An 18,652-nucleotide genomic window follows, 5' to 3' on the forward strand; every position below is an offset into this window, starting at 1 on the left:
AGGGTTAGGAGTTAAAAATAGCATAAAAAAGAGATCTAGTGGTTGTCTAGATGGTCATTTCAGAAGGTTTCGCTTCATCAAACTTTTCCTCTTTCACTCTCTAAGTGCGGACCAGTTTATATTGGTGGTTTTGGGAGTCCAATTTGTTCGAAGGTATGCTTCTAGATCAGGCCAGATGGTCTGTAGTGACGACAGATGCTATTTTCCTCGGCTGGGGGGCTTGCTGTCAGTGGCAGTTTCCTCGGTCTCTGGTCTCTTCAGAAGGCATTATTTTCAATCATCCTGTTAGGGACCAGAGTGATTTCTTCTGGGGCTCCAGAGGTGTTTTTCTTCTTCTGAGAAGCCGAGCGGTTCCACTAAGGTCAGACAATGCCACAGTGGTCACAATTTTCAATAGATCATGAGGTACAGGGAGTCTGCCGTTGCTGACGGCGCTCTTGCTTCAATGGGCGGAGGTCCATCTGATGGTTCTTTCAGCGGCTTAAGTAGCAGGGGTCCTAAATGTGTACACAAACTTTCTCATTCTTCTGCTCCATTCGAGAGAGTGGTCGCTAAGCGAAGTGGCGTTTCGGCCGTTACTCGTTTGTTGGGTGTATCCCGGAATGCTTCGGTTTGCTTCCGCCAGCAATGCAAAACTTCCTCTGTTCTTCAGTCGTCAAAAGGCTCCCTTAGCGCAGGGAATGGACAATCTTCTACAATCCTGCTCAGCTGGTCTAAGGCTTCTGAGACGGCGCTTTCTTCAGAAGGTAGAGACGCACAGGGGAAGTCTGATTTTCGTGGCACTGGATTGGCCTCAAAGGACATGGTGCGCTGGTCTTGAACGTTGTCTGGATGGCTTTTTCTTTAGACTTCCGGTCCAGCGAGTTCTCTGGTCTGAGTCCTGTCGTGCATCCGGAGTCAGATCGATTCTGTCTTACGGCCTGCATCTTGTTAGTGCTATCCTGGTTAAATAAGGTTATTCTGCTCAGGTCCTTGCGTTTATGCTTTGCTCTTGTCAACATTCTACGTCATTGATGGAGATGCGCACTTGGAGGATATTGGAGTACAGAGGTAAAGGCTTTTGGCCTATCTCTTTTCAGTGCTTCGGTTCCGCATCTTTTGGATTTTTCGCAGCAGGGCTGCGATATAGGCCTTCTTTTAGTCTCTTAAGGTGCCGTTTCTGGTTTTGTTGCAGTTCCGTAGGTGTATCTGAAGGAGGTCTCTAGTCTTCTGGATGGGGTCCATTTTTTTGAGGACGGTTATTGTCCTTTGCCTTTCCTTGCAAATTTCTTATCCTCGTTGGAATCTGATTTTTTGTGTTTAAGGTTCTTACTAAGACTCCCTTGGAGCTTTAGTTATCCTCTGTTTTGACGGACTTGTCTCTGAAGACAGTATTTTTGGTGGCTGTTGTTTCGGCTAGACGAGTTTCGCAGTTGCAGGCGCTGTTGTGTAGTTCTTTGTTTTTAGAGTTCTGGTCCGATCGGGTAGTGTTCCGGACCGTCCCTTCCTTTCTTCCTAAGGTAGTGTCTCGGTGTTTTATATTTCTCAGCCGGTGCTATTGCCTGTCTTCGGTTCTGTTTCTGGTTCAGAAGAGCAGTGGTTTTTTGAAGTATTTGGCTGTCAAACGGGTGTTGTAGCACAATATTAGGTCTACTGATGACATCCAGTGATCTGATTGTTTCTTTGTTCTGGTTGCAGTGGCAGCCTCTAACCTCTCTATTTCTTGATGGCTCTAACTAATGATTGCTTCAGCTTATTCTTTTTCTGGGACGTCTGTTCCAGAGCAGGTTGAGGCTCGCTCTGCAAGAGATCAGTCACCCTCGTGGGCAGACAGTTGTCTGGTGACTTCAGAAGATTTTTGTAAGACGGTGTCATGGTTGTGTCTGCATTCTTTTTTCTAACCATTACCGTTTAGTCATTCTCAGTCGTCAAGTTGTTTAGAGCGTGCGTTTTGTCGGCGGGGCTTCTAGGGTCCCTCCCATATTTTCACTGCTTTACTTCCCATCAGTCACATTCTGGGCCGATCTGGAGGGACACTAAGGAACGGTAAATTAGACCTTACCTGCTAATTTGCTTTCCTTTAGTCCCTCCGGACCGGCCCAGATCCCTCCCTTCAGATATCAGTGTTTGTTTGGAGCTGAGTTGTTAGTTTCTTGATCTCTATAGTTAAAAAAAAAAAATAAATAAAATAAAAAAATTTTTTTACTGAAAGGCCCGGTATGAATGACCATGATATGTTTGAAGGCACGCACCCGTTGTTGGCAATGTGCCGGTGGCTGCTCAGGTTTTTGGATGCACAGTTTCTGTATTTCTTCTATGACTTTCCTTCTGCTTTGGTACTTTATTACTGGATCTTTCTCTAGCTGGCAAGGGCTCTTATTGGCTGGCTAGAGTCAGTTTTTTTTCTCAGTCTCCACCTGCTGGAAGGCGTACACAACCCCATCAGTCACATTCTGGGCCGGTCCGGAGGGACTAAAGGAAAGCAAATTAGCAGGTAAGGTCTAAGTTACCCTTTTTTCCCTCCTTTAATCCTGCTAGATCAGTTTGTTTTATTTTTGATACACCACCTATTGGGGTTCCAGCTAAGCAGTCCACAATCAAATTTAAAAAACAATTCAGTAGGAGTTCTTTATCAAAGAGATTTGAAAGTGAAGTTTATAGATTGTTTGAGACTGTGTCTTTCTTTGACAGGGTTGCAGGTTCTGCATTTCTGCTGTGCTGTGTAAGTGCCTCAGATTCAGGCACTCAGGTTCTGTTTCTGCAAGTCTCGCAGGTTTAAAAAGTGTATATAGTTAATAAGTCCCAGGCTGCAGTACTCCTTATACTGGTGATGTCACTGGAACAGTTCATCTTCTCTGCCTCCATTGGCTAGTGTGTGTTTGTACCCCATAGGTCAGGTGTAGTAGGAGTAAAGGAAGGGAAGTTAGCAGGTAAAGCCAAATTTCACCTTTGTAAATGGGTTCCCATAAAGTTAACCCAAGGCTTACACACACAAAAGTACCCACCTTGTAGGGTGTGGGTTTCTATTCAACCCACACACAAGCATGCTAGAGGGTGTTGTTTAGTTTTGGGGGAGGGGGTTGGCAGAACCTCAAAGTACAGCATAAATTATAAAACATTCACCTATGCACATATGTTTCAGCTCTTACGCGGGTGTAAATGTATGTGGCTACATGTTAGCCTTAAAAACCTGCTGAAAATGCTGCTATTTTATAAAGAGCCAGGATTGCTTCCAGATCAGTGGAAACTGACCTCTGTTGGGCCAGTAGTGCCATCAGGTTTGATTCTGGTGCCTATAGGCCAGTGAAGGGGGGGGGGGGGGGGCTCCCCTTGCTGGTTGAGAGAGAGTGGTAGGCCACTCCTTTTAAATGTTACTGACATGACCTAAAGCAAGTGAACAGGTGTTTTGGAAATTTGGTGCCCTAGGCAGTTTGTTTAAAGTCAGGCTTGTGCTGCCATGTTATATAAGCTTTTCATGTTTTCTACTTGTTCACTAACGGTTTTTTTTCTTCTTTTTTTTAAGATTCGTCATGAAGTTAGTTTTAAAAATATGACTCATAAGTTGTGCAGTGACCACTGCTTCAATAGATACAGAATGGCAAATGGCTTAATAATGAATTGCTGTGAGCACTGTGGTGAATACCTTCCTAGCAAAGGAGCTGGAAACAATTTGCTTATGATTGATGGTCAGCAGAAAAGGTTCTGCAGTCAGGCCTGTGTCAGTGAGTTCAGACAGGTAATTTACTTTTTGTTGTCCTTTCCTTTAATTTTATAAAGGGAAAATTGATATTCGAGTGCTGTAGCTTTAAGGGTGAGGAAAAAGTAAGCTTGTAAGCTATGCCTTGTGGTCCACAAAAATGCATAGAAACAGATTTGTTTCCTGACATTAAGGCTTTTTTTTTTTAAGCCAGAGCTTCCTGTAAGACGTTCTCTGCTGCATGGGGGTTATGCACTTTCTGTGGCTGTGTGAATTGGGGTTGTGTCCACAGAATGGTTGAGCTCTGCTTTATGCTATATTATATGTACCCAAGATTATCAAATCGCATCTTAAAACTTGCCCATACCATAATTTGCTTGATATCAGTTTCACATGGCTCCTGTTTTTTCAGCTTTTTAAGGAATGTCAAGACAATAAGCTGTAAGACATTGATAATCAACTTGAGAAAGGCCAGAAACTTAAATCTCTATTTTAATGTATTTCATCTGATGTCATCTCATATGGATACATGTTCTTCCTTTTAAACTTTGTGGCAAATGATCACTTCTTAACTTTGGTAGACATCTTCACTTTTGATATATTGTCCTAGTCATCTCCATTCTTCGTTAAACATTCCTAAAGTCCATAGTTTTACACAATTCTATTGAAATTACATAAACCAACTTTGTATGTACCTGGCTAAGTCAAAACCTGTACATTGACATTGTACCATGAGCCGTTGGGTTATATTTATACAGTATATTTGTTTTCATTCTAGTATATGAATCCAGTGGAACCTTTCAGACTTTCACATAACCGATTACTGTTCAACTAACCTATTCTGCTTCCGTGTGATCTGCTCGTCTTCAGCAGCTGACAGCAGGACATCCAGGGGCATGGAGCCCTTGTTAGTTCCAAGAAAGCTCCTTACTACCAGTTTATAATGTCTGACACACCAGACATCAAGGAGCTAATGGCTTGGAATGCTCAGTACCTTCTCTATAGGACAGCCCCACTAGGAAATGTATCCATTGAGGAATAGCCTATTGTGGTTCATAAGTGCTGGAAGGATAATGAAAAGAGCACATAAGCCCTTTTAATGTTAAGTAGGCTGTGAATGCATTAGTCATTTTGAACTTTGCAAAAGTTTTCCTCAAGAGCTTGGCATATTTAATGCATATGGGGATTACCAAGACCCAGACATATTATACTGTAGGATATAGATAAATAGCTGTTAGCTTTGCTACATTTGATTGTTTTATTTGCTTTAAAATTGTTACTGCCATTATAAGTTTATTATATATCACATGTGCTAATTGTTTTTTGCAAAGATAATTATTTGTTACGCTGACATTTTGCTTTCTATTTTATATATCAAAACATTCACATAATGTACATCTATTAGTAATTTTTCATACTGTAATGTTTCCCTTTGTTGTATTACATATTTTTGCATAAGGGAATAAACATATTTGTATGATAGCATATACGCTTAATGTGCTTTGTCTTATATAGTTCTCATAAACCATTTAGCATAAATATCTTTGCATATTGTTGGTGGGAGGGGAGGGAGAAGTAAAGGTTGATAGAGGCAGCTCTTAGAGGAAAGAGGCCTTGCTGTAGCAAGTGTTTAATTTTTATATAAAGTATTTTGAGAGGTAGCCACTGTAACAGTAATGCTCTTTAATTGTAACTGTAATAAAATTCTAAATTGTTTTAGTGTTAAATCGTTTTAAGTAGTGTTGTTTAATCATTAAAACTGTACTTTAGTGAAATAGTGATGATAAATTAGTAATATCAATTGGCCAGTTACCTTAATCAGTTATGTATTCATGTAGTAGGATTTTAATGCGATATCCTATTGGCTTCACTTACATATTTGTGCTTTGGGATTATTTCCAAATAAACCTTAACATTGTATTGAATTGACTTCTTTTGTACGTCTCAACATGCTGACAACCCATAATCTATGTTCTGGTGTACTTTGTTCACATGGTTGTCTCTCACTTTTAAAATTTCTTCTTTTACTTTTTTGTGATTTATTCATATATTTCCATGTTGGAGCTAGATTTTTGTTTTTGGGAAACGTTTGGGTTGTTGAGAGAGAGCTTGTGGTGGATATTTTTTTTTCTGCGGTGTTTAGATAAATATCAAGATCAAACAGGTTGTAGGTGATGACTATTTGTTGGACTAAAAGCATTTTTTACTAGCTTTTGAGAGCCAAAGTACATTCATCGAGTCAGTTTTATTGATCTGATTAAAGGAGTGTAACTCTAACTTAACAGAAGGCATCCCAGTAATTTGAGTTTGACTTTTTCCATGTATGTAAGTTTAACCACATTACTTTATAGACAGTGGTAACAATTTTAATTTCTATTCTTCCTTCCGTGGCTGGTCCGCTGTTATGGAATCAGCTACCTGGATATTTGTGTATATGAGCAAATGTGATACCATTTAAGAAATATTCTTCTTGTTTTTGCTACTGTTTGAGGAGGAGAGCTGTTAGTGCGGGTAGAGTTAATGAGTAGTTCTTTCTGTATTGGGATGTTTTTGGTATGGAATGTGTTTTTGTATTTTCATGTTTGTTTTACTTTGACCTATTTAGTTACAGGCGGAATATCAATGGGGAAAATTACATGTGTAAGGTCCTGTAAGCCTGCCTTTTTTTCCCTGCAAAACTGTCATCCTCACTCCCCTCCTGGGTTTTTTTTTTTTGTTTGTTTGCTTGCAAGTTCTTATTTTGGTTTAACCAAGATGTAAGCCAAAGTACTTTAGTGGAAGCGTAAAATATTTAGCTAGACATCAGAGAACTTGAAGGAAACGTGCTACAATATGGATGAAAGTACTAGGAATTAAGGTTGAGATGTGGCTTTCAGAATCCCATTGATTTCCTGAATATATCACCATTCAAATGTGTGTTAGACCTATTATAGTGGATAGCTAAACTTTTGTATGCAGTGCTGACACCAAGGGAAACAAGTTTGATGCATTGTCATCAGACAGAGTAAGTGTGTTTTAGCCTTCACAATTGGTAGAAGAAAAATGACCATATTGTCATCTGTTTTGTTCTGTTTAAAAAAAAAAATATAAAAATAAATTCCTTATTGTCCTGCTATTCCAGTTCAGATTGGTGAGTTGTGATCTTCCCAACTAGCAGATGGAGGTACAGAACTTGAAATGTTTCAGTGACAAACCCCAGTATGAGGGCTGGTGTAGGCTGGAAAAGTTCAGTATTCTTCCACCTCCAGCAGATGGTAAGGTTAGGCTGATGCATAAGATTTGATGAGAAAGGCCTGATCTCCCTAGTTGTAGTTAACAGCCTACACTTGTCCCTGAGCCTGCAGCTTGTGGAGTTCAGACCACAGTTCTACCTCCGTGGAGTCAGGAGGACTTTGCAAGCCTCCTTGCCCCAAGCGTTAGCTGGATGGGCTGGCTGACACAGCGGGAGGCGTGCTTGGGAGTGGCAAACAGACCTAGAGGTGTTACTGCAGGTCAGGCTAGGCAGTTGTGAAGGGAGTTTCCCTGTTGGTTATGCGTGCATTTGGGGCAGCCGAAGAAGGAAGGTTTGTGGGAGCTAGTACTCAGTTCACTGGCCCCAAGTGGCCCTAGGAGAGTTCCTGGGCACAGCCCAAAGGTTTCTGGGGAACCCATTTCACTGAAGGTTGGGGGGGGGGGGGGGGGGTCCTTTAAAAGTGTAATTTGTCATGGCCCATGCTGCCATGGGTACTCATTTCTCAGGGCTCTCTAGGACTCAAGCTTATAGAGCCAATCTTCTGTGGAAGGACAGCAGGAGTCTTTCCTTGCCAGCTTCATCTTGAGGCCATGGATGGTTCTGGAGGTTACCCTCTATGAAAGACTGAGGACTGTGAGGGGCCCCTTTTTGAAAGATTCTCATCTGGCCACACAATGTGGTTTCCATTATTTGGCCCCTGTCAGCTGGGTAGTCCTGGCTGAGGGGGAAGTACCTCCAGATTCCTCCTGGATATGAATGTCTGCAAGACACAAGGAAGTGATCTCCTTGGTATTGAGCTCTATGGCCTAGACAGGAATGGCTTGATGGACTGCCAGGGTGATGGTCAGAGGTTTCAGCGATTTGGGAGGCCCTCTTCAGGAAGCTGTATCATCTTAGAAGTTTGCTTTCTTAGGTTCAGAATAGGGCAGTTGGCCTATGTCTGCTGTAGCAGGGGGGGACTAGACTCGCTGAGCTCTTTGAGGGGGGGCAGGGGGCTTCAGTTCAAGCTACACCAGCAGGGCATAAATCCCTTTCACCTTCCGTTGATGATCTTAAATGGGTGGACTGAGTATAGTTTGAGCTGCAAGGCTGGTGGTCTAGAGTACATTTCCATGCTTAGGAGCAGCCATGAATTGTGCTATTGGCCTGTAGTACAAACCTTTTTATTGCTAATTAGGCAGAGTAAGGGAGCTGCCCTGGTGGGTGACTTTGGTTGAAGGGGACCCAGGTATGGATCCAGTCACCCACCTATGCTCAGATTTTATAGGTTTCAGGAGGAGCTGTTAGCTCCGTGGCTTTGAGTGTTGGGATTGGGCCCAGGCATGGTGACCATATCTGGTCTTATTCTCTTGGTGAGCTCAGGAGTGGACCTTGGGGGCCTACAGCTCTAAAAGCCGGTTCTGGTCCAGCCCCATTGCTCTCTCAGTTCCCTGAGTGGCGATTTTCTGGTGGGAAACAGCAGTAATTCCTTTCTCTGCCAGGGGATTTCAAGGAGCCCTATTGGGGCTGCTAGTGGGTTGCTTGCTTTTGATGCCAACAACCAGAGTTTGATCCATTAGTTGAGGCCCATTAACCCCCTCCTTGAATGGGAGGTGAGTAATGTGTGTTCACTGGGAGCTAATGCTAGCAGGGGCAGGCTTTGACATTTGTCATGCCAGCAGTCTTCTTTGATTCTGTCTCCCATAGGGCATCCCCTAGTGCTTGCATAGAGTGGAATCACTTGGAAACTGCATGGAGTCTTGGCTCCTTTGAGGTTCTGTGGAAGCCCTATTGCATGTTTTCACTCAGTCCCACTAAGTGAGTAGTGGCTCGTGGAGCTCAAAGAGGCTTCTTCTTTATCTTATGCTGGGTATTCCAGGGATTTGGGGTGGGGGGGGGGGGGGGCCCTCAGGCAGGGTTCTTGTTGCAGAATCCTGCCTGCTGGTTTTCAGGGCAGTGCACGAGAGTGGAAGAGGCTGGCCACATCCTGCCCAAGCAAGGTCTTAGTTTCCTCCTTTTGCTCGTTATATTGCTATGGACATAGCTGGTAGTTGACATTTGGCAACCACATTTGTAAGTAGTAGCCATGAAGCGGCACCACCGAGGGAAGGAAGAGAGACTGGAACCCGCTGGAGCCTTCTGCATGGGCAGTTCTCACTTGTTCAGGCGCGAGTTTTCTCTTGACTTGGAAGGCATTGTGTGTATGTTGGGGGGGGGGGGGGCTTCAGTACACCTTGGTGGGGAAGGGCTCAGTGTTTGGCCTTGAAGGTGAGTCATCTTAGGGAAACTGAGGGGGGGGGGGGGTTCCCCCGGAGTCCCCCTGTGGTGCTGTTTGGCGGGATGCTCCAGGGAGAGCTTGTTCCAGATGCAGTTTCATCTAAGGGGGCCTAGGAAGCCCAGTCTTTCTAGTCTGCCTAGACCCTCTCAGGCAAAATTATTGTATCTTTTGTCAAGAAGGGTTGTTTGGTTTGTCTCTTCCTGAGAGCCAGAGGCCCCTGATTCTGGGTTCATTATAGGCACATGACTGGGTTCTATCAGATTATAACATTTCCTAAATAAGAAAGTTTTAATATTTTTGAAATTTGAAATTGATAAGTAGTCATAAACATGAAGCGATTCTCTTTCTTTGTTGGTGTGCCACCTGAAACAAAAGGAGTTTGTCTAAAAGCTTTGGTCTTATAATATATTTTAAAGGTGGAAAGGTAAATATAGCAGTTGATCTAATGATCCTTAATATTTGAGAAAAAAAGGGTTATGAAATATGGTGGGGCTAGCCCATGTAACACTTTGTAAACAAGAGACAAAAATTTAAACATTGCCCTTGCGGAAACTGGAAGCCAATAACTCTTAACATTGAGAGAGTTTAAGCGGAGGATACTTTGGCTTCTCCCACTCAGTGAGTTCTTGCTTTTCCTTAATGTCAGAGCATATGAATCCAGTAACTGATGGAGTGTGCCCATTTACCAGCAGGTGGAGATTGAACTCTGGTATACAGGATGCTCTGTTTTGAGCTCTCATCTCCAACAGGTGGTGGATGGGTTTTCATCAGCTCCTGGATTCTTAGGGACCACTTAACTCCTGTTCCATTTTTGTGGTTCAGTAGAGCTTGGGGGTTCAGGCTTGCTGGTGTCGGTTGGGGCTACACCTGATGGCGCCAAATCCCTTCTCCCCCTTCCTACTTTAAGTTTTGCCTTAACCCCCCCCCTTTTTTTTTTTTTTTTGAGGGAAAAGTGCCTAAAGGGCATTTAGCAGCTGGTCAGTCATGGAGGCGGTCGAGCTGCAGAGTGAATGCACTTGTAAGTCAGTAAGAGGAGTTTGAACTGTATGTGGAAATGGATAGGGAGCCAATGAAGTGATTTGAGGAGAGGGCTAATATGAGCATAGCAACACTGGCAGAATATAAGTTGTGTAGCAGAATTTGAACAGATTGAAGGGGAGAGAGATGGCTTAGTGGGAGACCTGTGAGAAGCAGGTTGCAATAGTCTGAGCGAGAAGTGATGAGTGTGGATAAGGGTTCTGGTAGTGTGCTCAGAAAGGAAATGACGAATTTTGGTGATATAGAGAAAGAAATGACAGGTTTTAGCAGTCTGTTGAATATATGCAGAGAAGGAGAGAGAGGAGTCGAAAATTACCCCCAAGGCTATGAGCTGATGAGACAGGGAGGATGAGAGTGTTATCCTCAGAGATAGAGAATGGGGGGAGGGGTTGGTTTAGGGGAAAGATAAAGAAGCTTGATCTTGGTCATGTTTAGTTTAAGATGGCGGTGAGACATCCAGGCAGCAACGTCAGACAGGCAGGCTGATACTTTGGCATGAATTTCTGTTGAAATTTCTGGTGTGGAGATGTAGAGAAGTAGATCTGGAAGTCATCAGCATAAAGCTGATGCTGAAAACCATGGGATGAGATCAGAGTACCAATGGAGGAAGTATAGATGGAGAAAAGTAGAGGTCCCAGGACAGATCCCTGATGTACACCAACTGGTAGTGGGATACAAGTGGAGGAGGATCCACTAGCGATTACACTAAAAGTATGATGGGAGAGATGAGAAGAAAAGCAAGAAAGAACTGAGCCCTGAAATCCAAGTGAGGACAGCATATTGGGAAAGCCAACCGCTCACTACACTAACACATTTGCAGGAACCTTGAAAACAATGTTATGGCCTTTTAAAGGAATCCATTGTAAGATTTCCATTCAGGTAACTGCATCTCTTTAGCAAGAAGTTCAGAAATCTCTAAGTATTGGCCCACTTACCGAAGTTGTGCAGTGTGCGGTTCTGTTTTAAACTACTTCAAACAATGGGCCTTCAATGTCTGTGTACAGGTTAGTCCGCATGAGCTTATAGCTTGCTGCTGTTAGTGACGAATGAAAATCCTTTATTTTGTCCCGCTTGTTATCTAGTTTTGACACAGTAAAAATGTCAATACCAAGCTTTTCTGCGAGGTCTTTGTGCTTAGTTATAATTTCCATTTTTGCTTTTAAGTTGAAATTAATACACTTAGCTGCCATTTTAACGCGCATGTGTAGATGGACACATCACTGCTAATCGGAGTCTGTGTGAAGCTGATAACTAGTATCGGCTATGTGATAAAGAGCACAGTGATTGGCTGTTTAGCAGCATGGATCATCATTCTGTGACATGAGGTAGGTTTTGAATCGCCAAGCGGCTGAACTTTTTGATGTTAACAGATATGTGACATTATGAAGAGTGACAATAAGCGGAGGAAGGCCTTGTTAGTTACAGTGGGTGCTGACGGGGGGATAAAAAATGCTGTGATATTATGTGGGGCTTGATATTAAACAGGTTTGAATGTATTTTGCTTTGACAAGAGCATATTGGAGAGGTCCAGCCTTCTCCAGCCCCTTATACTGGTGATAACAGTGAAACATTTCAAGGTCTTTCATCTGTTGGTTGGGAACGGTTGCAACCCACTGATCTTGATTAGTCTAGCAGGACTCAAGGAAAGGGAATTAACAGGTATAAATAAATTTCACCTTTGTTCTGGGAAAAAAATGAAGTGACGGAGCATCATAGGATCAAATGAAATAATAGCTTTAGTTATTCAGTGCACCAGAAAATTAGGAACTAAATGAAAGTTAAAGGTAAAGCCGTAAGTTAACAGATCAAGAATATTTTTTCTAAAAATTTCCCTTTTCATTTATTTTAGCATAAGACATGGATAATACTATTTACATACATATTGATCAACTAAAAGATTCTTTCATGAAAACAGTGTTAAAAACAATTAATAAAATATTCACTTAACATAACATAGTAAATGTGGTAATTTTGTTTATAGTAAATGTAATTTTGTTTACCTTTTAACAATTATACATTACTTTTGTTCCTGTAAACCAGTCTGGAAGCTGTGGGTTATGACCATTGATCTTTAGATGGGAACAGAAAAAAAGCTCTTTGCCCCCTAAGGGCACCATGGTAGTGATTCTGTCTCCAATAGAGGATGGGTTCCTGTGTGCAGCTCCTGAGCTGTCTGAGGATTTTAGCTCCTATGCAAGTTGGAGTACGCTTAGTTAAGCAAGGAGGTTGAATATTAAATCCCCCCCCCCCCCAAAAAAAAAAAAAAACAAACAAACTTGTGTTGGGTTGCTCAAAGGAGTCGTCGTTTCTCCCCTCTTTCCAACTGGTTGTTCTGCTGTAATGTGTATATATATTTTTATTCAATTAAGCAGCTCTGAAGTATTTAGAATGAGCTGGCTTTCCGGGGGAGCTTTAGTCAATTGCCATGAGGAAGCTCAGGTTCTCATTTGATGCAGTATAACTGGAGTGATGCACTCTGTCAGCTAGTGAAATTTCAAACTTCTTCCTCCTGTTTCATTTGGAGGCCCTTGCGAGGAGAGTCAAAGAAAATAAACATTCTACATGAAACAGTGTGGAATCATTGTGGATAGAAATGCCACATGCGAAGGGAAGGAGTATTCTGGTAGGGCTGTATTACTGTCCGCCAGGACAGAATGGACAGATAAAGAATTGTTTGCAGAAATTAGGAAAAGCTGTCAAATTGGACAACAGCATGCTGGGTGATTTGTTACCCCAATATTGACTGGATACATTTTACATCAGGGAACGTTAGGGAGGTAAAATGTTGTAGATATAATGGACAGCTTCTTGCAGCAACTGATCCAGCAACCGACTAGGTGGGGAGCCATTTTAGATCTAGTCCGTAGCAGAATGCAGGGCATAGTACGAGAGGTAACTGGGTTGGACCCACTAGAAAACAGGGATCATATCATGATCAAGTTTGAGCTAATATCTTGAGTGAAGCCACAAAGGAAATCTTCTGTAGCAGCATTTCATTTTCATAAGGGCGACCATGATAATCATTTTCATAAGGGCGACCAAGATAAAATGAGGAAAATAAAAATATTATCTTGAAAGCCCAGACCAGATGCATTACACATATTTATAAAGGTGGAAAAAAGAGAAATCGCCAGCCAGCGTGGTTAAAAGAAGTGAAAGTGACTATTGGAGCCAAAAGAGTGTCCTTCAAAGAATGAAAAAAGAATCCAAATGAAGACAATAAGAGGCAACATAAGCGCTGATGGGTTAGATGCAAAGTTTTGATAGAGAATATGAAGAAAAACGTGCCACAGAGATAAAAACTCACAGTAACAACCTTTTCTGGTACATCAGAAGCAGAAAGCCTGTGAGGGAATCTGTGGGACCTTTAGTTCATGAAGGAGCAAAAGGGACACTCGGAGAACAAGGCCATAGTGGAGAGACTGAATGAATTCTTTGCTTCGGTCTTTATTGAATAAGATAAGAGATCTACCTCTGTCAGAAATGTTTTTCAAAGGTGACAATGCGGAGGAACTGAAAAATCTCTGTAGTAAATGTGGACCAGATGGTATGCATCCAAGCATACTGAAAGAACTCAAACATGAAATTACTGATCTGCTCTTGGTGATCTGTATCCTATCCTTAAAATAGTCTGTAATACAGTGCAATCCACTTAAGTGCAAGGGTCTGGGACCAAAGAAATACATGCAGTTAACCGGAGCGTGCGCTTAACTGCTGTGACCCAAAAAAAGAAGCTTGACATCGTACAGTACTGTTTATTATACATACAGTATACAGTCTCCATTAACTGATCTTAGGCTTACTTGAAGTAATCAGTGATAGTCCTCTGTACACTGTCTGTGAGTTCCATAGACTATATCTGCCAGACAATAAAAACCTGTTATAGCACTGAGATCCAGTGGCCTTCAGATAGGCCTGCACGTTGTTGAGACTTTCCAGCGCTCTTGCAAAAGTGACAGGAGGTTGTTGAATTTTGTCAGCATGTGCCTCACTGCTCATTTGATCATCTGTTTCATCGGCTGTTGCCTGCGTGTAGGTGCATATCTGGACATCAGTGCTGTCGTCAGCTGTTTGTAGATCGTATCAACAGCTACATAGTGATGAAACGCCTCTTCAGTAACACCGGCTGGGGTGTCAATAGCCTGTTCATCTGACGCGTTTGCAACAGCTGCATCTGTTTCGTCCCTCTCCACATCCCTAACAAAGCTTGCCCGCTTGTAGCAGTTCACAATGGTTGTCTGTGTAACATGATTCCAGGCTTCCTTCTGCATATGTAGGGAATCCAACAGTGATAGATTACGAACCAGTTCAACAGCACGTTTATCCTTGCCAGTCTGGTTATCCATAACGCTCATCAGACGACGTAGCATGAGAGCCCGATAATGTTGTTTGAAATTGGCTATTATGCCCTGATCCATAGGTTGGATCAGAGAGGTAGTGTTTGGTGGCAGGAAAACCACCTTGACGTTAGCCTGACATCATCCCTGTGTGCAGCACAGTTATCACAAAGCAACAAAATCTGACTCTTTTGTGCCCCCATTCTAGTGTCTAACTTCTTTAGCCACTGCTTCCAAATTTCCCAAGTCATCCATGAAGTCATCCATGAATTTGCGTTAGCCTCGTATGACACAGGAAGTCGCTTAACTTTCTTGAAGCAACAGGGCTGGTTGCTCTTTCCAATGATGAGGGGTTCCAACTTCTCACTCCCATCCATATGGCAGCAAAGGAGGATCGTCAGTCGGTCCTTCGACATTTTACTTCCTGTAGTTTTGGCTTGTTTGAATGCAAGTGGTCCATCAGGAATCGCTCGCCAGTAGAGTCCGTTTTCATCAGCATTGAAAATGTCACAAGGTGCAAACTCGTTCAAAATGGTAGGAAGAACTGAAACAACCCAATTTTCAGCACTAAAGTCATCAGCGCCTTGTTTTTCACCATGCTGTTTCTTGAATTTTATGTTGTTCCTCTCCTTCCATCTTTCCAACCATCCAACAGTGGCTTTGAATTCAGTTAGTCCAAGACTTTCAGCTAGCTGATTAGCTTTCTCCATAAGCAGTGGACCACTGACAGGAAACTGTCTGCTCTTGACTTGAGAAAACCACCGAAGAAGAGCAACTTCTACCTCCTCAGCTTTTTTCACCCGTTTTCGTTTCTGCTCAAAAATATATAGGTGGCAAACCTTTAGATGTTATCACAGAGACGTGATTGAGAGTGATTCCATGAAAGGAATGCAAACATACCAGGCTACAATCTATTTAGGAAGGGTAGAGATGATTGAAAAGGTGGAGGAGTATCTCTGTATGTGAGAAACGATATCAGAGTGACTGAAGTGCAGGGGACCTGAGGAAAGGAAGAAGCGATTTTGAAAAGAGAATATGTAACCTATGTCCACATGGGTGGTGTTTACAAACCTCCGCCACAATTGGAAGAATTAGATAAAGATCTGGTTTCAGATATCCAAACGTTGGGAAAGAAAGGAGAGGTGCTGTTGCTGAGAGACTTCAACTTGATGCAGATTAGAAAGTTCCTTTTTTGGAATCTGAAATATAGAGATTGTGGATACCTTTCAAAGTGTTCTGCTCAGACAAATGGTGATGGAACCTATGAGGGAAGGAGCAATGCTGGATCTGGTACTCACAAATGGGGAAAGTGTGTCTAATGTCAGAGTAGGTGCCCACCTGGGCATTAGGGATCCTCACGGTTTGGTTTTATATAACAGCTAAAATGGAGGGCAGCCTCTCAAATCTGTCCTGTATTTCAAACATGCGGATGTTAGTGAAATGAGGAGTACTTAAAGAGCTGATGACCTGGGAGGACATAAACGAAGTGGAAAGTCAGTGGTCCAGGCTGAAAGAAGCTATAAATATGGCTACTGACATTTATGTGAGGAGAGTAAGTAAAAGCAAGAGAAAAAGGGAAACTAATATGGTTCTCCAAACACGTGAAAAAAAAAAAAAAAGACAAATTTTGGTGTAAAAAAACTTAAGAGGAACACAGAGGAATACAAGATGAAACTGAAAGAAGCCAAGAGAGATGTCTGGCGAAAGTGCAAGCTGAAGAAGAAATGGCTAGAAATGTAGGGAGGAGAGAAGAATTTTTTCAAGTATATTAGTGAAAGGATACTCACAATGAATATTCATGTAATGGAGGCAGTGTATGCAAATCTCTCTCATGAATATTTATTGTGGGTATCCTGAAAACCTGACTGACTGAGGTGCTTCCAAGACTACTACTACTACTATTTAGCATTTATATAGCGCTACAAAGCGTAAACACCAGGTTTGGGAACCACTGGTGAAAGGAGGAAGACTAACAATGGATTTGTAGGACTGAAGGATGCTGTCAACCACTATATGGAGAAAGATAATGAAACAGCAAACCTGCTAAAACTATACTTTTGTTCTGTGTTTACGGAAGAAAATCCTGGAGGAGAGGACTATGATTGACTGGCAAGATAAATATGAGAATGGAGTGGATATAGCACCGTTCATAGAAGAAAGTGTTTATGAACAACTTGAAAATCTGAAGGTGGACAAAAGCCATGGGACCGGATGGGATCCATCCCAGGATATTGAGGGAGCTCAGAGGTTCTGGTTAGTCCTTTTAAAGATTTGTTTAATAAATCCTCAGATATGTTAGAGGTTCTGTGGGATTGGAGAAGAGCAGATATGGTCCTTCTTCACAAAAGTAGTGACGGGGAAGAAGCTGGAAACTACTGGCCGGAAAGCCTCACTTTGGTTATTGGAAAAGTAATGGAAGCGCTGCTGAGGGAAAGGTTAGTGAATTTGCTGGAATACAATAGCTTACGACATCCAAGACAGCATGGTTTTTAAATCTCTCCAAACTAATCTGATTGAATTCTTTGACTTGTGACCAGAGAATTGGAATGAGGATGCATTCTAGATATAATCATTTCAGCAAAGTCTTTGACACGGTTCCTTATAAGAGGCTGTTGAATAAACTTGACAGGCTGAAGTTAGGACTCAAAAGTGGTGAACTGATTGACAGACGCCAGAGAGTGGTGGTTAGTGGAATTCACTCTTGGGAAGGAAAGGTGAGTAGTGGAGTGCCTGAAGGATCAGTGCTGGGATTAGAAGGTAAGGTTTGCCTTTTTGTGGATGATACTAAGATTTGTAACAGTGGATACCTAGGAGGGAGTGCAAAAACAAAAAGGATCTGCAAAAGGTAGAAGAATGGTCTGTTTGGCAATTAAAATTCAGTGCAAAGAAATGCAGAGTGATGCACTTAAGGAGTAGAAATCAAAGGGAGCCATATGTGTTTAGGCAGTGAGAGGTTGATATGCACAGACAGGGAGAGGGACCTTGGGTTGTTAGTATCTGAGGATCTGAAGGTGACAAAACAGTGTGACAAGGCGGTGGCCATAGAAGGATGCTGGGCTGTATAGAGAGGCATAACCAGCAGCAGAAAGGAGGTGTTGATGCCCCTGTGGAAGTCATTGGTGATGCCCTACTTGGAATATTGTGGTCAGTTTTGGAGGCCGTATCTGGCTAAAGATGTAAGAAGACTTGAAGCAGTCCAGAGGAAGGTGACGAAAATATAGGTCCTGCGCCAAAAGATGTACGAGAAGAGACTGGAAGACCTGCATACGTATACCCTAGAGGCGAGGAGGGACAGGGGAGATATGATAGACATTTTACTTGAAAGGTATTAATATAGAAACAAATATTTTCCAGAGAAGGGAAAACGGTAAAACTAGGGGACATGAATTGAGGCTGCAGGGTAGTAGACCCCACCTTTTCACTACTGCCTTTGGCTCCTAACCCTACTCTTTTGCCCTCCTTCTCTCCTGTTCCTTTTTACCAGTAATTCCCTTGCCTGTAAATGTCTTGTCTCTCTGTTTTTACCTAGATTGTAAGCTCTTTGAGCAGGGACTGTCTCTGTGTGTCTCATGTTCAGCGCTGCGTACGCCTGGTAGCACTATACAAATGTTAGTAGTAGTAGTAGACTTCAGATTAATGTCAGAAAATTCTTTTTCCCAGCAGGGTGGTTGCCTGGATTGCCCTCCTGAGGCAGATGGTTTAAAAAAACGGTGACTGAATTAAAAAGACATGAGATGAACACAGAGAATTTCTAATTAGAAAATGAATGGTATAAAAAAACAAAACTTAAAGGGTTGCATTTGTGTTTGCATGTCAAGTGGTGCTTAGATGGGAACTCTGGCTGTAAAAACTAAGGCCGGTGCTGGGCAGGCTTGTATAGTCTATGTCCCATATATAGCAGTCCGGGTTGGGTTGGAGAGGGCTTTGATGGAGACTCCATTAATTTGGAACGTGAGGACTGTGCCGGGCAGACTTTTCCGGTTTGTGTCCTAGAAACACCAAAGAGAGACCATGATCAAGTATATAATTTCATGTTCATTGTTGATTTAATCTTGAATTGATAATGAATGTGACTGTTGGGCAGACTGGGTGGATTGTTCTGGTCTTTGTCT

General features: G+C 42.4%; 1 protein-coding gene across 1 annotated transcript in view; it reads left to right on the top strand.

Annotated features, from left to right (window-relative positions):
* Positions 1–18,652, top strand: part of ZMYM2 (zinc finger MYM-type containing 2) — a 552,630-nt gene that overhangs the window by 175,853 nt on the left and 358,125 nt on the right. Inside the window, exon 7 of the mRNA XM_030202393.1 lies at positions 3,503–3,715. Coding sequence (XP_030058253.1) covers positions 3,503–3,715 — 213 coding nt within the window. The remainder of the gene's footprint in view (positions 1–3,502; positions 3,716–18,652) is intronic.

The sequence above is a fragment of the Microcaecilia unicolor genome, chromosome 4 (genome assembly GCF_901765095.1).
Source record: "Microcaecilia unicolor chromosome 4, aMicUni1.1, whole genome shotgun sequence".
In the NCBI taxonomy this organism is placed as follows: domain Eukaryota; kingdom Metazoa; phylum Chordata; class Amphibia; order Gymnophiona; family Siphonopidae; genus Microcaecilia; species Microcaecilia unicolor.